We start from the raw sequence: 15098 nt of genomic DNA, 5'->3' as shown, positions 1-15098 counted from the left end.
GAAATTCTAGCAACAGAACTCAGGTAATTAATTCTTCAGCGTGTGGAAGACATTCTAAGACTGTTTCAAGCATCAAGTTGGCAATTACCAATTTTTATACACTTAAGGAAACATTTTCAACTTGTAAAAGCCACAATATTAGCTGCAATCCCTCAGAAAACATGTCATGCTCTTGTTCAGCAGAAAGAAATCCTTTTCAACTAACGTATTACCTGGTATCACAGGTACTCGTGGGCTCTGCGTTGATTTCTTTAAGCACTGCCTAAATTGTGCTGTGCCACGAACTACGTTTCGTACCTTAGTCCACAGGAATATGCCACTGCGGTTACTGCTAGGCCAAGGAGACTCTAAAACTGCCTACAGAGAGAGACATTGCAATAACAAAAACAGTAAAACAGTTACACTAAGAAACACGGTACAGTGAGAAGCTTTTCTTCCCATGCTCGAAAAGGGCATTTCCTCTCCAAACTCAAATATTTGAGGTTTTATGAGCTGTTCCCTTTTATCCCACAGCTCTAGAGACAACAGCCGAGTAACAGCAAACAATGGACCAAGATTTCTTTAAGTAAACAAGGTGGGGTCTGTTCTTATCTATATACTTTGGTAGCAACAAAAGACCACAGTAGCACCTCTTTTCCTATTACTTCACATGGTTTACTTTACTGAGGAATTCCATCAGCTTATTACAGGAACTTGGAAGCAAGGATAAGAGGAGGAGGCTACTTCAACTAGACTAATTCCAGCCTTCATTCATCTTGGATCCTGATACCTTAAAGGATATACCTAGGAATGGATGGTTTTGACATGGAAGCATCAGACAAGTTGCAAAACTTGGAAACAGAAACACTACAAATGTGTATTTCAACAGAATTTTTGGTTACCCAAACAGCACAGGAATGTAAACTTAACAGTGTAAAACCATACAGTGTAGATCCAGTGAAATATAAGAATGCCAAAATGATTGCTTGCCCAATAGAATCAGCATATCCAATTGAAGAACTGTTAAGAAACAACCTTCAACAAATGCTAGAGAACAAGTGGAATGACAACAAGGGAGATGTTGGTCAAGACTTCTCTTACCTTATTGTAATAACCATAGGTGATGGCATTTGGCTGTATTCCAGCATTTTTCATTTCAAAGAGGACTCTCACTGCCTGAACAGGCTGACCCCACAGTCCACAGAGCTGCATTACAACTCTGTAGCAGACCTGACGAGATAAAGAAATGCATAAATGGACTGACTACAAGGATTTTGAAAGAGCTTAAGCTCTTCCCTGATTTCCAACTTTTACACACGTAGAGGAGAAAAGCCATGTGAGAGCAGCTACTCAGTACATAACACTCAACAGCCAGAAGATGGAGCAAAAATTAAACAGGAAATCACACGAGCCGAAATAACATCAGCAGTCACGTTGATAACGCTGAATTTTTTTCCACCCAGCTCTTCTGTTTGTGAAATAAAGGAGGGAAGGAAACGCCCACACAAAAAGCAGGGTGATTTGCTGCTGTATGCCGGTGGATACTACTGGAAGAATGCTGTATTCTGCACACAAACCCATTATCCCTTCAGTTCAGTAAGGCTGCAAAATATTAACTCAAAAAACAGGGATATTCAAGAACTAGATTCTTGAAGAAGTCTGGGAGAAGACTAGCAACACTAAGTTGGATTACTTGACCCAGCTGACACTACATTAGTGATGAAAAAGGAAATTAATTTCCAGTTGCCCGAGTTAAGCAGACATCTTCAAGATCCTATCAAGGTGGTTTTAGAACTGGTTAAACTCTAAGTACGCTTAACCTGGTGGTGATGGTGGTCAAACACACTATATTTGCACCTTGTCTTCTATTCCATGTTTATGGTAATGTTTTTTTTAATCACACTTGCCTCATCTAGTGGTTCCACATCAGTTTTCCTCATTTTAATTAGAACATCGTACGCCTGCTGCAGTGCTTTGGCCTTGGGATGTGCAACTCTGATGTAGGCTGGCAGACAAATAAACCATAGGCTGTAACTATGACTGAAGAGACACTTAGCCCACTGCGGGGGGCTTACGTAATACCTCTTGGCTAATTTATGGGCTGTTTTTATCTCCTGTAAGGGTGAAACAAAACAAAAAAGCAGACAAAAGATGTAACATCCTGAATCTAGAAACCCTTACTAACTCATTGGCGAGTGAGCATTTAATAACAACAGACAGACATTCAACTGAAGCTCCCTTCTAATCATTCTCTTAAGGCTCTCTGAAAGCAAAAACTAGCATCAGAACTAATTCTTTTTTGTTTTCCTCCCCATTCTAGCATTAATTTTAATTTCCTTTTCTTTCATGTTACAGTCTAAAGCTTAAAATTGGGTTTGACAACAAATTGTAATCTCAGATGCTAATTTGTTTGTTGCCTTCTTTTTCAGTCTCTCACAAGTGTTAATTCTCAATAGTTACAAAGACCTAACCTCTAGTAACATTAACATAGCATAAATAGGCAGTGGCAATTTTACCAAAAAATGTTATATCTCTCAGTGTTCACACAGTAATTACAGTGACCCATCTGACCTGTTTTGTCCTCTTTGCCATGAGTGCTGGACTATTTGAAATGCTGCTTCCAGCTGGGTGTCTGGTGAAGGACAGTTTGAGCTCCTGCGGTCTGTCAAAGAGCTTGAAATCTAGTCGTGGGAAGTTTTTATAGCTACATAGATCATTAAAAAAAAAAAAAAACAGAAAAGAAAAGCTTTTCACATACCTGCTGATAACAAGAAAACCATACAAAGACAACTTGTGTGCAAAGAACTGACAAACAAGACAATAAACAATCAGGGGGAAAAAAAAAGGAACAAAGATTGCAAGATCACAAGAAGATGCCTTGGACATTAAATCCCCACAGACAATGGAAACAAGAACCATGCATCTCATATGCCATCCATATCATGAAGGTCAGGGAAACACAAATAATGATTAAAAAGGACAACAGTAGGGAACTGAACCTTTGTGACCTCCAAGAGAGACAGGAAGAAAAAAATCATACCCAGAGTGTCTGAAACTCCACACTTCCTGCATAAGGCTGGAAAACACTGAATGAAAGAAGTCTGAAAAGCGGAGCAGGTGTTTCACTCTTTTGGTTCATTGGCTGCAGATCAACAGTACTGGGCAGATCCATTACCCACCCCCTGTCATTCCCACTGTGAATCAAAGTGCACTGCAGTTGCTACAAAATACACATAAATGGCTCAAACAGGAAGACAGACAATGAATGCATGTAGAAAAGTATTACGACAAAGCTGGCAAGAAGTTACAAAAATTAAGGCTAAAATCCACATGCCCTCAAACATACACACACACACACACAAACAACACGCTGACTTCTAGAAGTTCAGAAACTCACCAAAATCCAGGCACATTGTATCTTTAAAAAAATTCTTTATATTATAGCTTAATATTAAGGCAAGTATTGCACCAAGATGGAACATCTGCCCTGCGTAACATCATAAGCATCCTAGTTTCACTACAAGTGGCTGTTTAACTTGTACCTGTATTTTGGCACTTGGTCCTGTCCATCATCAGCAGGAGGTTCTGGTGGCATTATGAACACTGTGTGTTCACTTTTTTGTGACTCATCAAGCTCAATTAAACGTGTGTCTTCCACGGAGTCTACATCAACCTGAAAACAAGAGTTTGTACACTAAGTACAGAGCTTCGTTTTGGGATAAAGTGTCCTTTTTAACACTATGTTTGTACATGTAAAAATATATTTAATATATATTGCATTTGATTGCAATATATAAATTATATTTGTTCTAATTACTCAATACCAAGTCCACAGCTTTGTCTTTCCATTTTTATTTCACAATCAAATACCCCTAAACATTTTGAAGGACAAAGTACCTTCTCTCCTTTTTCTGTTCCTTTATCTGGAAAGAGCTGGGAAAAGAGAAAGAAAAAAAAAAAAAATCAATGTCTTCTCAAATTAAAAAAAAAATCCTAAATAACTCAATTAAAGCTGTGTCATTTACTTAAATATTAAATAAGAAACACTAAACTTTCATGTTACTGTAGAAGCCATTAATCTCTTTTTTCTAATATTTCATTTGCTGAAAGTAAGAAAATGAAGTAATCAGCATACTTTCAATCTGTTGACATTATTTACTAAATACAAATTTTTAAATCTATTAAAGGAAAGTGCTTTCATTTAGTTTAATTGAAAGAAACTGCTTTTTTGCAGGTATCTTCAATATGACAATTTAAGTGTGCAACACATTAACAATCTGCAAGAATACTGAATTATTAACAATATTAAACAATTAGGTGCATAGCCCACACTCAGCAGAAAGAAAAACAAAGGTAATGAAACTTTTGAACACTTATTTGTGGTCTGTTGACAACTGTTAATTTGACTGGAATCAAAGACTCATTCCATAAGAACATCAAATGAAAATGAAGATTCTGCACAGAAAGAATCATATATATACACATCTCAAAAAATTACATATAATGCTCTAGCTCCTAATTTTTATGTTGTGAATGTGGCATTTTACAGATGAAACGATAAACTCAATATGCAATCTAGATCAGAATCATGCTGAAGAGGCTTTGTTTCAAAAAACAAGGACAGGCAACAGAAGAGGATCTTATTTCCATAAATTAGTTTTGACCACAAGTGGAGCACTAGGCATATTTTTAAGTTCAAGTTGTGTGAAAAAGAGCAACAACATAGATGACCACTGATAAATAATTCCACGTTAGAGGGAGGATGATTAACATTTAAAGGGAAGACACAGACAGCATTGTGCTAAAGTATCAACTACTGGTCTTTCTCACATTATCTTATAGCTTGACATCCAACAGGCCTCTAATGAAAGTTTCCTGCATCAACACAGAAAATGAATACCGTGCAAGAAGATGAAGGAAGAAAATGGCTGAACAACAACCACCAAGAATCCCAATCCCTCAAAACGCTTGCTGCAGAGGCTATCTACCTTTACAACTAAAAACCAGGACAATAACACAAAATGAACAAAAGCATGTAATTAAATAGTATTGCTAGACGTTTTTCACCTTTTCTATGCAGTCATCAAAAAATGCCAAGCCAGTATCCTTGTCACTCACAAAACTGCACTCTTCAATAAAGCGGCTGAATATTTGCGTTTTGGTGAGATGCGTGTAGAACTTCGTATAGGCACGATCTCTGCTTTTTAAAAATCCTGGTTACAAAAAGGAACACACAACTAAATACTGGTTATGAGTCCCATAAGAAATAAAGTGTCAACATAAAATATTTAAAGTGCTAATACATAAAGTATTGACTTTATATAAAATCAGTAAAAACAACTACTTATCATCACTTGCATTTGGAAGATTAAAATAACACGTTTTGGGTTTTTTAATATTTCTTTTTTTACCATAGATAACAATACCCGGCAGGCAATCACACCTATAATCTGCTCACTCTGATGGTTCACTTTTTGTGCAAGAAAAAGATGATGACCTCGTACAAAAGGAGAAGCATCTGATAGTTAAAGCAGTAGTAAAATAAAGATTATGTTAACCTAAGAGGTGATGGACCTGAGAATATTTTATTTTCCAAACCTTGAAAATATTTTACTTCCCAAACCTTTGACTAAAAATCTCTTCCAGTAAATAAAAAAATTAAAAAAAATCAACAACCCAAACCAAAGAAACCCAACCCCAGAACCCCACCAACATGTATAAAGCAAAACACCTGTGACCTTTTAGACAGCATTCAAATCATGAAGAGATATGAAAAGGTAAGGTGATGAGAAAAATAAGATGACCTTTCCTGATTTGTTTTTTTTTCTGTTTCTGATCTCTGTCCCGTTCTCTATTATCTTCCCATTTATATCAAGAACATTACTTTGTTCTTCATTACTGGGCTCTGGCATTTTTGCTCTATACCAACTGAGAAATATTTTTTCATTCCCAAGAGCTGCCCTTATAGAACATGCCACACAAGAAATCATGCTACTGAAAGACAGCTTTTCTAAGACCAGAGCTATTGCAAAATTGCAGTTCTATGTGTGTATCCCTGTTCTAATCAACTCTGAGTAGTTGATTGTGACTGTAAATATTGCCGAGAATTGTACAACCAAAGGGAACTTTGACCTTTTAAAGTTAAGCAGCTCCTCAACCCCAAAGTTGTAACCCTGCCAATGCTATCAGCAGCTGGTTTGCTTGACTCTCACCTTGATGATCAAACAAGGAATCAGCAGCAGTTGCTTTATTTGAAGGTGCCTGAGTGATCGGCTTGAGGAATGTTCTGTAACCCTTTAAGATAGATGCCATGAAACGGAGAAAAGCTTCCTGGATCTCCATCTCGAGTTCTATCATCTTCTTCTGCCAGGAGAAATCTGCCTCAATAGGAGTCATCTCAACTGCAGAGCCTTCTTGAGTTTTCCTGTGAACTAGCAATGGGTAACACATACAATCCTATATTAAAATTCAGTGCATTCAAACAGGTAACTTTTGCAAAACGCTGAAGACAGGATTTTTCTTTTTTCTACTTTCCCATATTCAGAAGTGACAAATACTAGAAGTCCTGTGATTATTTTTTCAATTGATCTGGCTCATAAAAAGCAGGTTACCTCAAGAATTGGTTAGGTGTTTTTCTATCACATTCAGCTCTCTGGGACATGAAACGACAAGGAGGATCTCAGCTGAGCTAATGTTACCACACAGCCAAGTGAATGTAGTCTTTCAGTAACGTATCAACACAAAGGAACAAGTTTTCCCTGTTCTCAAAATTGCATATCTTAAAAGAAAAAGGCCTAAAACTATTTTTCTAATCAAAATTCTAACATTTTAGCACACCAAAGAGTAGAAATGAGTAAATGACATTCAGAGTTTACTCTCGCACTATTAAAAAAACAGCAGCAGGTATTGCTGCAAATTTAGTTCTGCGCTTATTGTAACAAAAATATCAATTATTGTAATATAAATATTCACATATATAAATAACATATGTATTGGAAGATGTATTTATACATAAATAAATATTATAACTTATGTATTATAATATTGCCAAAACATAAAAATGATCTATCTAAAAAAGACCACTCATCTGCTCAAGTTAAAATCAGGAAGTAGTTCTATATTATGTAGGCTATCATTATCTCCTTCTCCATAATGATGCAACCTAACATACTCTGAACCAGCATACCTTAACGAGCCTATCTACAGCCAGAAAGAAGCAACACCTGAAAACTGTTAGGTCGGCTACACCTTTTCTCTTACTTGTCTAAGTCATTAGGCTGAAAGCGGCCAGTTTTTCTTTCGACAAAATACTTCAACAAAATTTAGGTAATCATTTATTTTTGTAGAAATGTCATTATCTGAGACATTCAGCAGTATCTGCACAATAGCTGAGATATTCATAATTGTTTTACTTATATCCCTATTTGCTCTATTATCTTTGATCAGAACTGTGAATACAGTTTTACATCGAGATCCAAATGTGTTTTAGCCAAATCTTTAAGTATAATTTAATCTTGAGTGGAGGCTAAAAAAAAGCTCAAATTTTAAGAAGTTACAGCAAAGAAAATAAAAGTCTAAAAAAATAATTCACACTACATATGATAGAAGGCAGTTTTTATATTTATACAGTAATTATAATTTAAGACTTGTAGGTGTGTATCAGAAAATTTAGTTTTCTAAAATATTTAATTTCCTGCTTTAGATAGTTTCTTACCCCTTCCCATTTTATTTTATATATTTCACCTGCTGCCAGCTGTGGGTGCAGTTTCTTTAAGGTGCTGAGCAGACTTTTACATGGCTTCTTAGGAAACTGCTTCCAGTTGGTGCTCTTCTTATCATCTGATCTAAAACACAGGGGAGGGAAAACAGGATATATAAAATCCAGATCACTTAATAATGAACAGCTTCCACAGCCCTGAGTTACTTCATTTTCAGAATATATTAACTAAAAAAAAGAAATTATTTTGAAAAGAAATCTTGTCACTGTCCTTATTTGTCAAAATTTAAAAACTGGGACTGACTTAACTCAGAATTTCTTTTCCTTAGATACAGAACAATATAACCTGAGTTATGAATAGTTTTCTCCAGTCTGTAAGGAGGGTCTGCATCAAGATTTGATTTACACTTCTTAGCGGAAGTGTCGCTTAGCTGATTTCCCTTTCAGAATTTTTACCAGTATTGCTAATAGAAGTCAGGCACACTAATCTGTATGTGATTCCTGTGCAAAGCCTGTACCACCATAAGCCTTCCATACTGCTACTGCACAAATAAAGGCACCTTAGAATACAACATGAACTTGTCACTGCAAAATGCTGGAAGACCAGTCTGGTAGCTTTAGGGTCATATGGTACACGGTAACATGTCTATGGCAACTCAGTTCCAGCTTCAACCACAGGCTAGCAGAGACTAGGGAGATTGGCTCACAGTTTGAAAATGATGTGGTTGATTAAGCAATAGGGTAAATTGGCCTAAAGGGATGCTCATCTCTGTTAGAAGGACAAGGGGTACAATGCCAGACCTTGTTCAAGCAGTTGGATATAAAAAGAGAGGGAATGGGGAGTAAATCCTGAGAACTCCTACTCCTCTTTCTGGGAGGCAGGAGGAGGGGGAGAACCGCTGTAACAGGGAGCACAACAAACCCTGTGGCCGCAAGACCTGATGGGTTATTACTCCCCGAGCTGATGCTGTCACTGCTTGTTTTGTACCTCGCATCAGTGAAACATTTGTTCAATTATTATTTGCTCAACTGGCATTGACACAGAAATATCTTAGGAAGGAAGCCAAAGTTTCAGGAGTTAAAGAAAAAAAACGCATGCTTTTTACCCACCATAATGGCATGCCTATAAACAATGTAAGTGGTACTGTTCCAAAAATGCAAGGAAAAAAATTCTGCTATAAAAATAAAACAAACTCTCAAATCTTTGCCCTAAAAAGGCTACTGTCCTTAACCAGCTTTCAATGCTACTTTCAGAGAGATAGCTGAAAACATCCAAAAAAAGGCATTAAGGAAGATGTTGAATGAATAAAAGGCCTTCAGTAGTCTTTGGCAGTAAATAAAGCTTCAGTCTATCGTAAGGCAGATAGCAGCAAACTTGCTCTAAAAAGACACTAGACAGAATAATGTACTAGAAAATACTGAATTTTCCAAATGTTATTCTTCTATTATGTGGTCTTTCAAAGTTAACAACAGTGCTATTAAATACTTTTACACCTTAAAAAAAAAAAAAAAAAAAAAAGGCAGCAGTGCCATGGCAATAAGAGGGGCAGAAGCAGGTGTGGATAAAATAAAAGGGAACACAAATCTTTAATCACTAATAACATACAATTTTTGAATTCTGTATGATCCTCACACAATGCTTTACAGATATTTGGTTTCACCTACATATCTCCAAAATCGAGAAATATCCTGATTTCTAGGTTTAAAAAGTTTTATAATACAGGTACCAACATCCCACATTTACCTAATTAATGCTACAGATGTCAAGTAAGTAAGTGGTACAGATGATATAGATGAAAAATGGGCAGCAAAAAAAGAAAAATCAGTTGACTACTGAAAGAGAAACAGACTTCTAAGAAAAGAAAAGGTGCACAAATCTTTCCAGTTGAGCGCCTTAGAAGAGGTCAGCCACCAGCAGATTTTTAGTCCAGTAGCCAATCCAAGTAAGGCTGGTACTTGGTCTTTCTAGCAATCATCCCACCAGAACCTTGACATCCTTATCTCCCTCCTAAATTCCCTGGTTCTACCTCTTCCATTTTTCAGCAACCCAGTCTTCCATTCTACCTATGAACAAAAACATTCCAGTATTTTTCACTGCAAATATCTTCATATAAATAACTTCTCTTCCCTGAGTTTCTTCAATACATTTTTCTTTCATAACACCTATTACAATTATTCTTTTGGTGACAGAGTAATTTGATATATGGTGATGAAAAAGCTTTTGCAGTGTTTTTAATGGGGATCTAGGGGGAGGAGAAAATCCAAAAAAACCCAACACAATCTGCTTCATTGTTTACTATTTCTTTTGATGCTACTGATAAAGAATTTCAGTAACGTAAAGGAAAGATTTGCTTCAGTAGAGGAAGCGTCTTTTTGACACAAGGAAAATCAATAAAGCGTTTAACTGACCCATAGATCCTAAGCATTTCAGCAATCTCTCCATCTACAGATAAATGTAAACACTCCATAGAACTTACATGTACACCATGTTTGTGTCTAAATCAATGCACACAATATCCTGTGGTGGATCGTACAGATCAAAGTAACGTGAATCAACTCCAACAATAAATGGAACGGGTGCACTGAGTACGGTGGCCAGAGACAAAGGACACAGAGGGATATATGGACATTGCCACTGAAATGGAAATATCATCTGAAGGAAAAATTAAATGAAATCAAAGCATTAAAACAAGACAACAGATACTGTATAATAAAGCCCAAGAAGTTACATGCAGCAAGTTGAAATGAAATTGCTAAACACTTGTCAGAACCTTGTAATACTGTCAGAAAAGAATCTTCAATTTGACCACAGCACACCTCTTAGTTATCTATGCAAAAATGTTGATCACTCTAATAGTTAGAATAATAAGACATGCTATGGACTTTAACTAAATGCTATTGCTGCAAAACGTGATCATTTAGTGCATCAATCGTTTTAACTTAAAAAAGCCTTGTAACAACAGTGGATTTTTAACTGATTCCTCTCACTGCTGTACAGAACACTTTGTACTTACAGCTACTACAGCTTCAGCAACTCCTGTCAACACAGCTGGTCTAAGAGAATGGAGGAGGATCTTGCCTTCTAGTAATACAAAGAGTAACAGAGTGGCACAGTTTTCCGGTCCAAGATTCATGAGCAGAGTGCTAAAGTTTGCCCCACTAAGGGATGAGTGGGAAAGGGAAAGAGAAAAAGAATGTTACAAGATTTAAAAAAAAAAAAAAAAAAAAAAAAAAAAAACAAATAAAAAAATTTTAAACACTTTTGGAAAAACCCAAGCTAAACTGTAAAGCCTTCTGGCTCCTAACCCTTAAAATGTTATTTTTGGCTCGGGCAACTCCAGGGACCCATGTGGCTCTGCCTTTTGCTTTAAAAACCCGCTTACATCCTGCCCTGTGATTAGGAAAAGAAAAAAAAAATTTCAAAAATTAAAAAAAAAAAAAAAAAAAAAAAAAAGTCACTACTATCAAACTTCTGACAACTGTTTGGGACCAACCAGTTGAATGGTGCTAATATTACCACACATCAAATATCTCCCTATCTATCTAATAGCTATCACCTCAATATGAGAAATGTACTGCCACCAAGAAACCTGAATTCAAATTCTGCTGCTAAAGAAACATATGCTCTACCATGCTACTGCTGAGTTTGTGTTGTTAATGGTGTGCTCTCTTATATACATACAGGCATCTTGCCTTCATAACAGTAAAAACAGATCTCTCTCATTAACAATTAACCCAAGCACAAATAACACCAGTAGTTCCATATGACGAGTTAGCTCAGGCAAAAATCATGAACCAGAGAATCCATTTGATCTCAGCATCACAATATCAAATTCTAGTAATAGTAAAGCAAAAATCAGTCCATCATTCTCACAGCAATGTGTATTTTCTACAGTTTAGACACCATTTCATTTATTTGGACTGTTCACATTTAGAAATTGTAGTGATATCTGTAAGAATGTAGCGGTGTAAATATCTGTTTTTAGAAAAGTGCTTACACATTGCTTTGCAGTTTGGTGGCTGGCTGCAATTCTTTACTTAACCAGCTGTGTAACAGATGTGATTAAACATGGGATTCTTCTGCACACAGAATATTATATCACAATGTTTAAGAGTGGGGCGAAAAAAATTAAAAAGAGAGAATATTTTGGGTCTTAAGTTAAAAGCAATCCAAAAATCACCAAAGCCATCCAAACAAAACCCCACGTCACAATCATAGGGAACTTCAGCCCAGAAGATGCAGGCAGGATCTACAGAGACTGCGTCAACCTTCAAGCATAAACACCAATTTCTAGGTATAACTTTGAATTTCTGAAATGCTTGCATACTTGTGCATTGATTGATTTTACAGAGCTGCCTGACATAAATGTCTCTCTTGGATCTGAAAAGGAAAAAAAACAAGACGACAGATAGTCTACCTATGCTATTAAAAATTTTTTTTGCTTAATGCACAGGTTCTGAAAATACAAGATATTTAAATACATATATTTTTTTCCTCACAGACTCCTGCTTCTTCCTTCAGAGTTCCTACAGTAATCTGCCAATTCATCTTTATTTCAGGATAATTAGTGATATTATTCTTCCACAAGGCACAGGTTTATATCAGAAAGACAACACTGTATAATATTATAAACGTGTGTTGAGCTTTCTGTCTAAGATCTAATAATATTGCAGAAATGTTTGGCTTTCTTCTATGACTTATTCCTATCTGTATGTGAATTTTTCAAGTAGCATACATTTAAAGCATTAATTATGATACCTTAATGGCAACGGTGTAGAAACCGGCTGAGACAATATTAATGCATCATGGGCAGAAAGCTGAAACACAAAGTAGTATGTGAGTGATATGGACAACTCCAAAGTTAATATGCTACAATATTCCAAGATAAATGTATACCCACAGTCCCATAAACTGCCTGGCAGAGTCACAATGCCATGCAAGAGGCGCAAATCAGAGACAATCTTTAGGACTTGTGTTCACTAGGTCAACAGAGCTCGTATTAGTCATTCAAATGATTCTCAGAAGTTACAGGAAATTGTCTATGACTCAGTGTTGAACATGTAACTGCTGGTAGGTGATTAAACAGAGAAGCACAAGAGACAGTGCCGGGGGGGACTAACCTTTGACCCACAGTAGCGCGTGGACAAGCCAAAGAAAGACAGAAAAAACCAACCCCCCACCAAGGAAATGCAAATGCTGCTTATAAAATGAAAGGGTAATACACAGCAGAAAAAAGTGCAAGTAGGAAGCTGCTGCCACCTGGACCGCCTGAAGTCTGAAATTCTAAGTTTCCTAAGCTACCCCAGGTTTGCATCAGTGAAAGAGATGGCCAGCCCACCCATTTCCTCCCCTCTCCCTTTCAGCAGATGGATACTCAAAACTGAGTAAAAAGCCTAAAGGAAGAAATCAGACTTCCAACAGGAAGAAAGAGGGGTTCCCATTATTTTAACTAAAAATGGAAGCAAATGTTTTGCTTACCTGCACAAGAATTCTTGGCCTTTGTGGTGAAGGGAAAGGTATATTGTGCATAAAATGGGATATGTGCCTGAAAAGAAGACAAGATGTTAGAAAACCATCCCTGTGGACTAATCAGGGACTGAAAACAACATTAATCACATTTTGGAATTACTATGGGACCATGTTTGAGAAAGCCTGTTAAGATTTATGTACTTTTTTGGTAAGTTTCAGAGTCTATTTATGCAAACTGAAACAAAGCAGCTCCATTCACTCACATTTCATGTGTGAAAATTAATACTGGCAGCTTCAGATATGTGTGGAAAAGATAAGAACACACTGGCATTTAGGTAAGCCACTTGAAATCCCAGGCAGCCTAGCCCCATTCTACAGAGTTTCTAATGAGGCTTAGCTAAGATAAACTATACACATCACTGCCAGATGTCTAATACATTGTTGAAGGTAACATCATATTTCAGAAAACCTTTAGGACCATGAAAACCATCCTCTACAGTGTTTAGACACACACACACAAATCTGCATTAGTTGCAGTGCCTGGAAAAAGACATAGATATTCATTGCTAATGCAGAGTCCCTGAGCTTATATTTATTTACTTAAAATGCACAACTGCAAATGTTAGCATATACCTTACAGCTGAGCCATTTTCTCTGTTTGACGTAGTTAAGAGAAAGGTAAACAGGCTTGACATATTCTAACAGAAAAGCCACAGTAAAATCCAGTTCACTTTCCCAGGACTGCAAAAGCCACTACTATTAAACAGAAGCCATAATAATTTCTATCAGTACAACACAAGCTACACAGTCCAAGCAAGAGGATGGATCAAATATACCAGCTAATTAAGTGTGACATATATGAATCACATGACTTTTTGAAGTGATACAACTACCCTCCCACATTAACTTGAAAAATGTTTTACATACTTTTCAATGGGAAGAGGATGAGGTCCAGAGACAGAGAGTTTGTAAATGAACATAAGAAATTTTCGAAATGCTTCAAAGAAAGGCCAGTGTGAGAGAAGGCAGATGCATTTGTTGGAATTGATGGACTTGGAAGTAACCACTTTCCTCTCTACAGCTGTCAGGAGACCCAGCTGCAATTGTTGTTTTTCTGTTAGCAGCTCCCGGGGATAAGGCTCGTAAAACTGAATAGCAGCACCATAAACCTAAAAGATGAAGAAAAACAGCTGAGCTCACATAGTGTTTAACAGAAGATTGAGTTAGAACATTAGAAGCATCCTTAAGTCTTTGGTGTTTGCACACATATGATAATGCTTTTGCTGCTAGCTTGTGAAATGACTTTTCCTTTATGTAACATGCACAAAGTATCCTTATAAACGAAATGCTTTGGACTGCTGTGCCTCTTTTCCTCTTTTTCATTGCACTTTCCTCAACAAACTGTTCATGCTCAGTAAACTGAAAGGGAAGGAACCAAACTGCATGCTGTGACAAAAATCTACCCATTAACCATTATGGTCAAAAAACCACCCCAAACCCTCATGAAATGCTTCTGTTCAGTAAATTCCGCCATCATTAACACACTAAACAACAAAACTATTTTAGCTGTTCAAGCTGAACACCTATCTACCTCTTCTAATATTGCTTCCCAATTTGTCAATTTCATTAACTGAATTATTCCAGCAAGCTTAACAAAGGGAGAACAGGGAAAGATGGATACCACAGTATACATCTCTCTGAGAAAAATACTGGCAGATACTTCATTCCCCCTTGCAAAAGAAGTATTACTATACTGGAGGAAGAGTTTGGAAATGGAGAAGTATAAATTCCCCCGACAGGGGACTAAGGAAGTGTGGAACTTGAGCTGCTATCAGTAATAGAGCCAAACTGCTGTTTATTAGTCACAGAGAGCTAGTCACATTACAGCCACTAACTCCCTGATGCAGTCCACACACACACAGACACAGCTGG

At 36.8% G+C, this 15098-nt stretch overlaps 1 protein-coding gene across 4 annotated transcripts in view; it reads right to left on the bottom strand.

Moving 5' to 3' along the window:
• The window catches only part of DENND4C (DENN/MADD domain containing 4C), a 75300-nt gene that overhangs the window by 25586 nt on the left and 34616 nt on the right, over positions 1–15098 (bottom strand). For all 4 annotated transcript variants that reach the window (XR_001413215.1, XM_014952596.1, XM_014952597.1 and 1 more), the window contains exons 6-19: positions 14094–14335; positions 13176–13242; positions 12456–12514; positions 10711–10855; positions 10174–10349; positions 7723–7823; positions 6192–6410; positions 5047–5192; positions 3877–3912; positions 3522–3652; positions 2551–2683; positions 1887–2093; positions 1081–1209; positions 213–357 (exon numbers count right to left, since the gene is read on the bottom strand). Coding sequence is in view for 3 of the 4 variants with exons in the window: in XM_014952596.1 (XP_014808082.1) it covers positions 213–357; positions 1081–1209; positions 1887–2093; positions 2551–2683; positions 3522–3652; positions 3877–3912; positions 5047–5192; positions 6192–6410; positions 7723–7823; positions 10174–10349; positions 10711–10855; positions 12456–12514; positions 13176–13242; positions 14094–14335 (1936 nt within the window). In the remaining variant the exon portion in view is untranslated. The remainder of the gene's footprint in view (positions 1–212; positions 358–1080; positions 1210–1886; positions 2094–2550; positions 2684–3521; positions 3653–3876; positions 3913–5046; positions 5193–6191; positions 6411–7722; positions 7824–10173; positions 10350–10710; positions 10856–12455; positions 12515–13175; positions 13243–14093; positions 14336–15098) is intronic.

Source organism: Calidris pugnax, unplaced genomic scaffold (assembly GCF_001431845.1).
Source record: "Calidris pugnax isolate Ruff unplaced genomic scaffold, ASM143184v1 scaffold208, whole genome shotgun sequence".
Classification (NCBI taxonomy): domain Eukaryota; kingdom Metazoa; phylum Chordata; class Aves; order Charadriiformes; family Scolopacidae; genus Calidris; species Calidris pugnax.
This window is presented reverse-complemented; position numbering and strand designations above follow the sequence as displayed.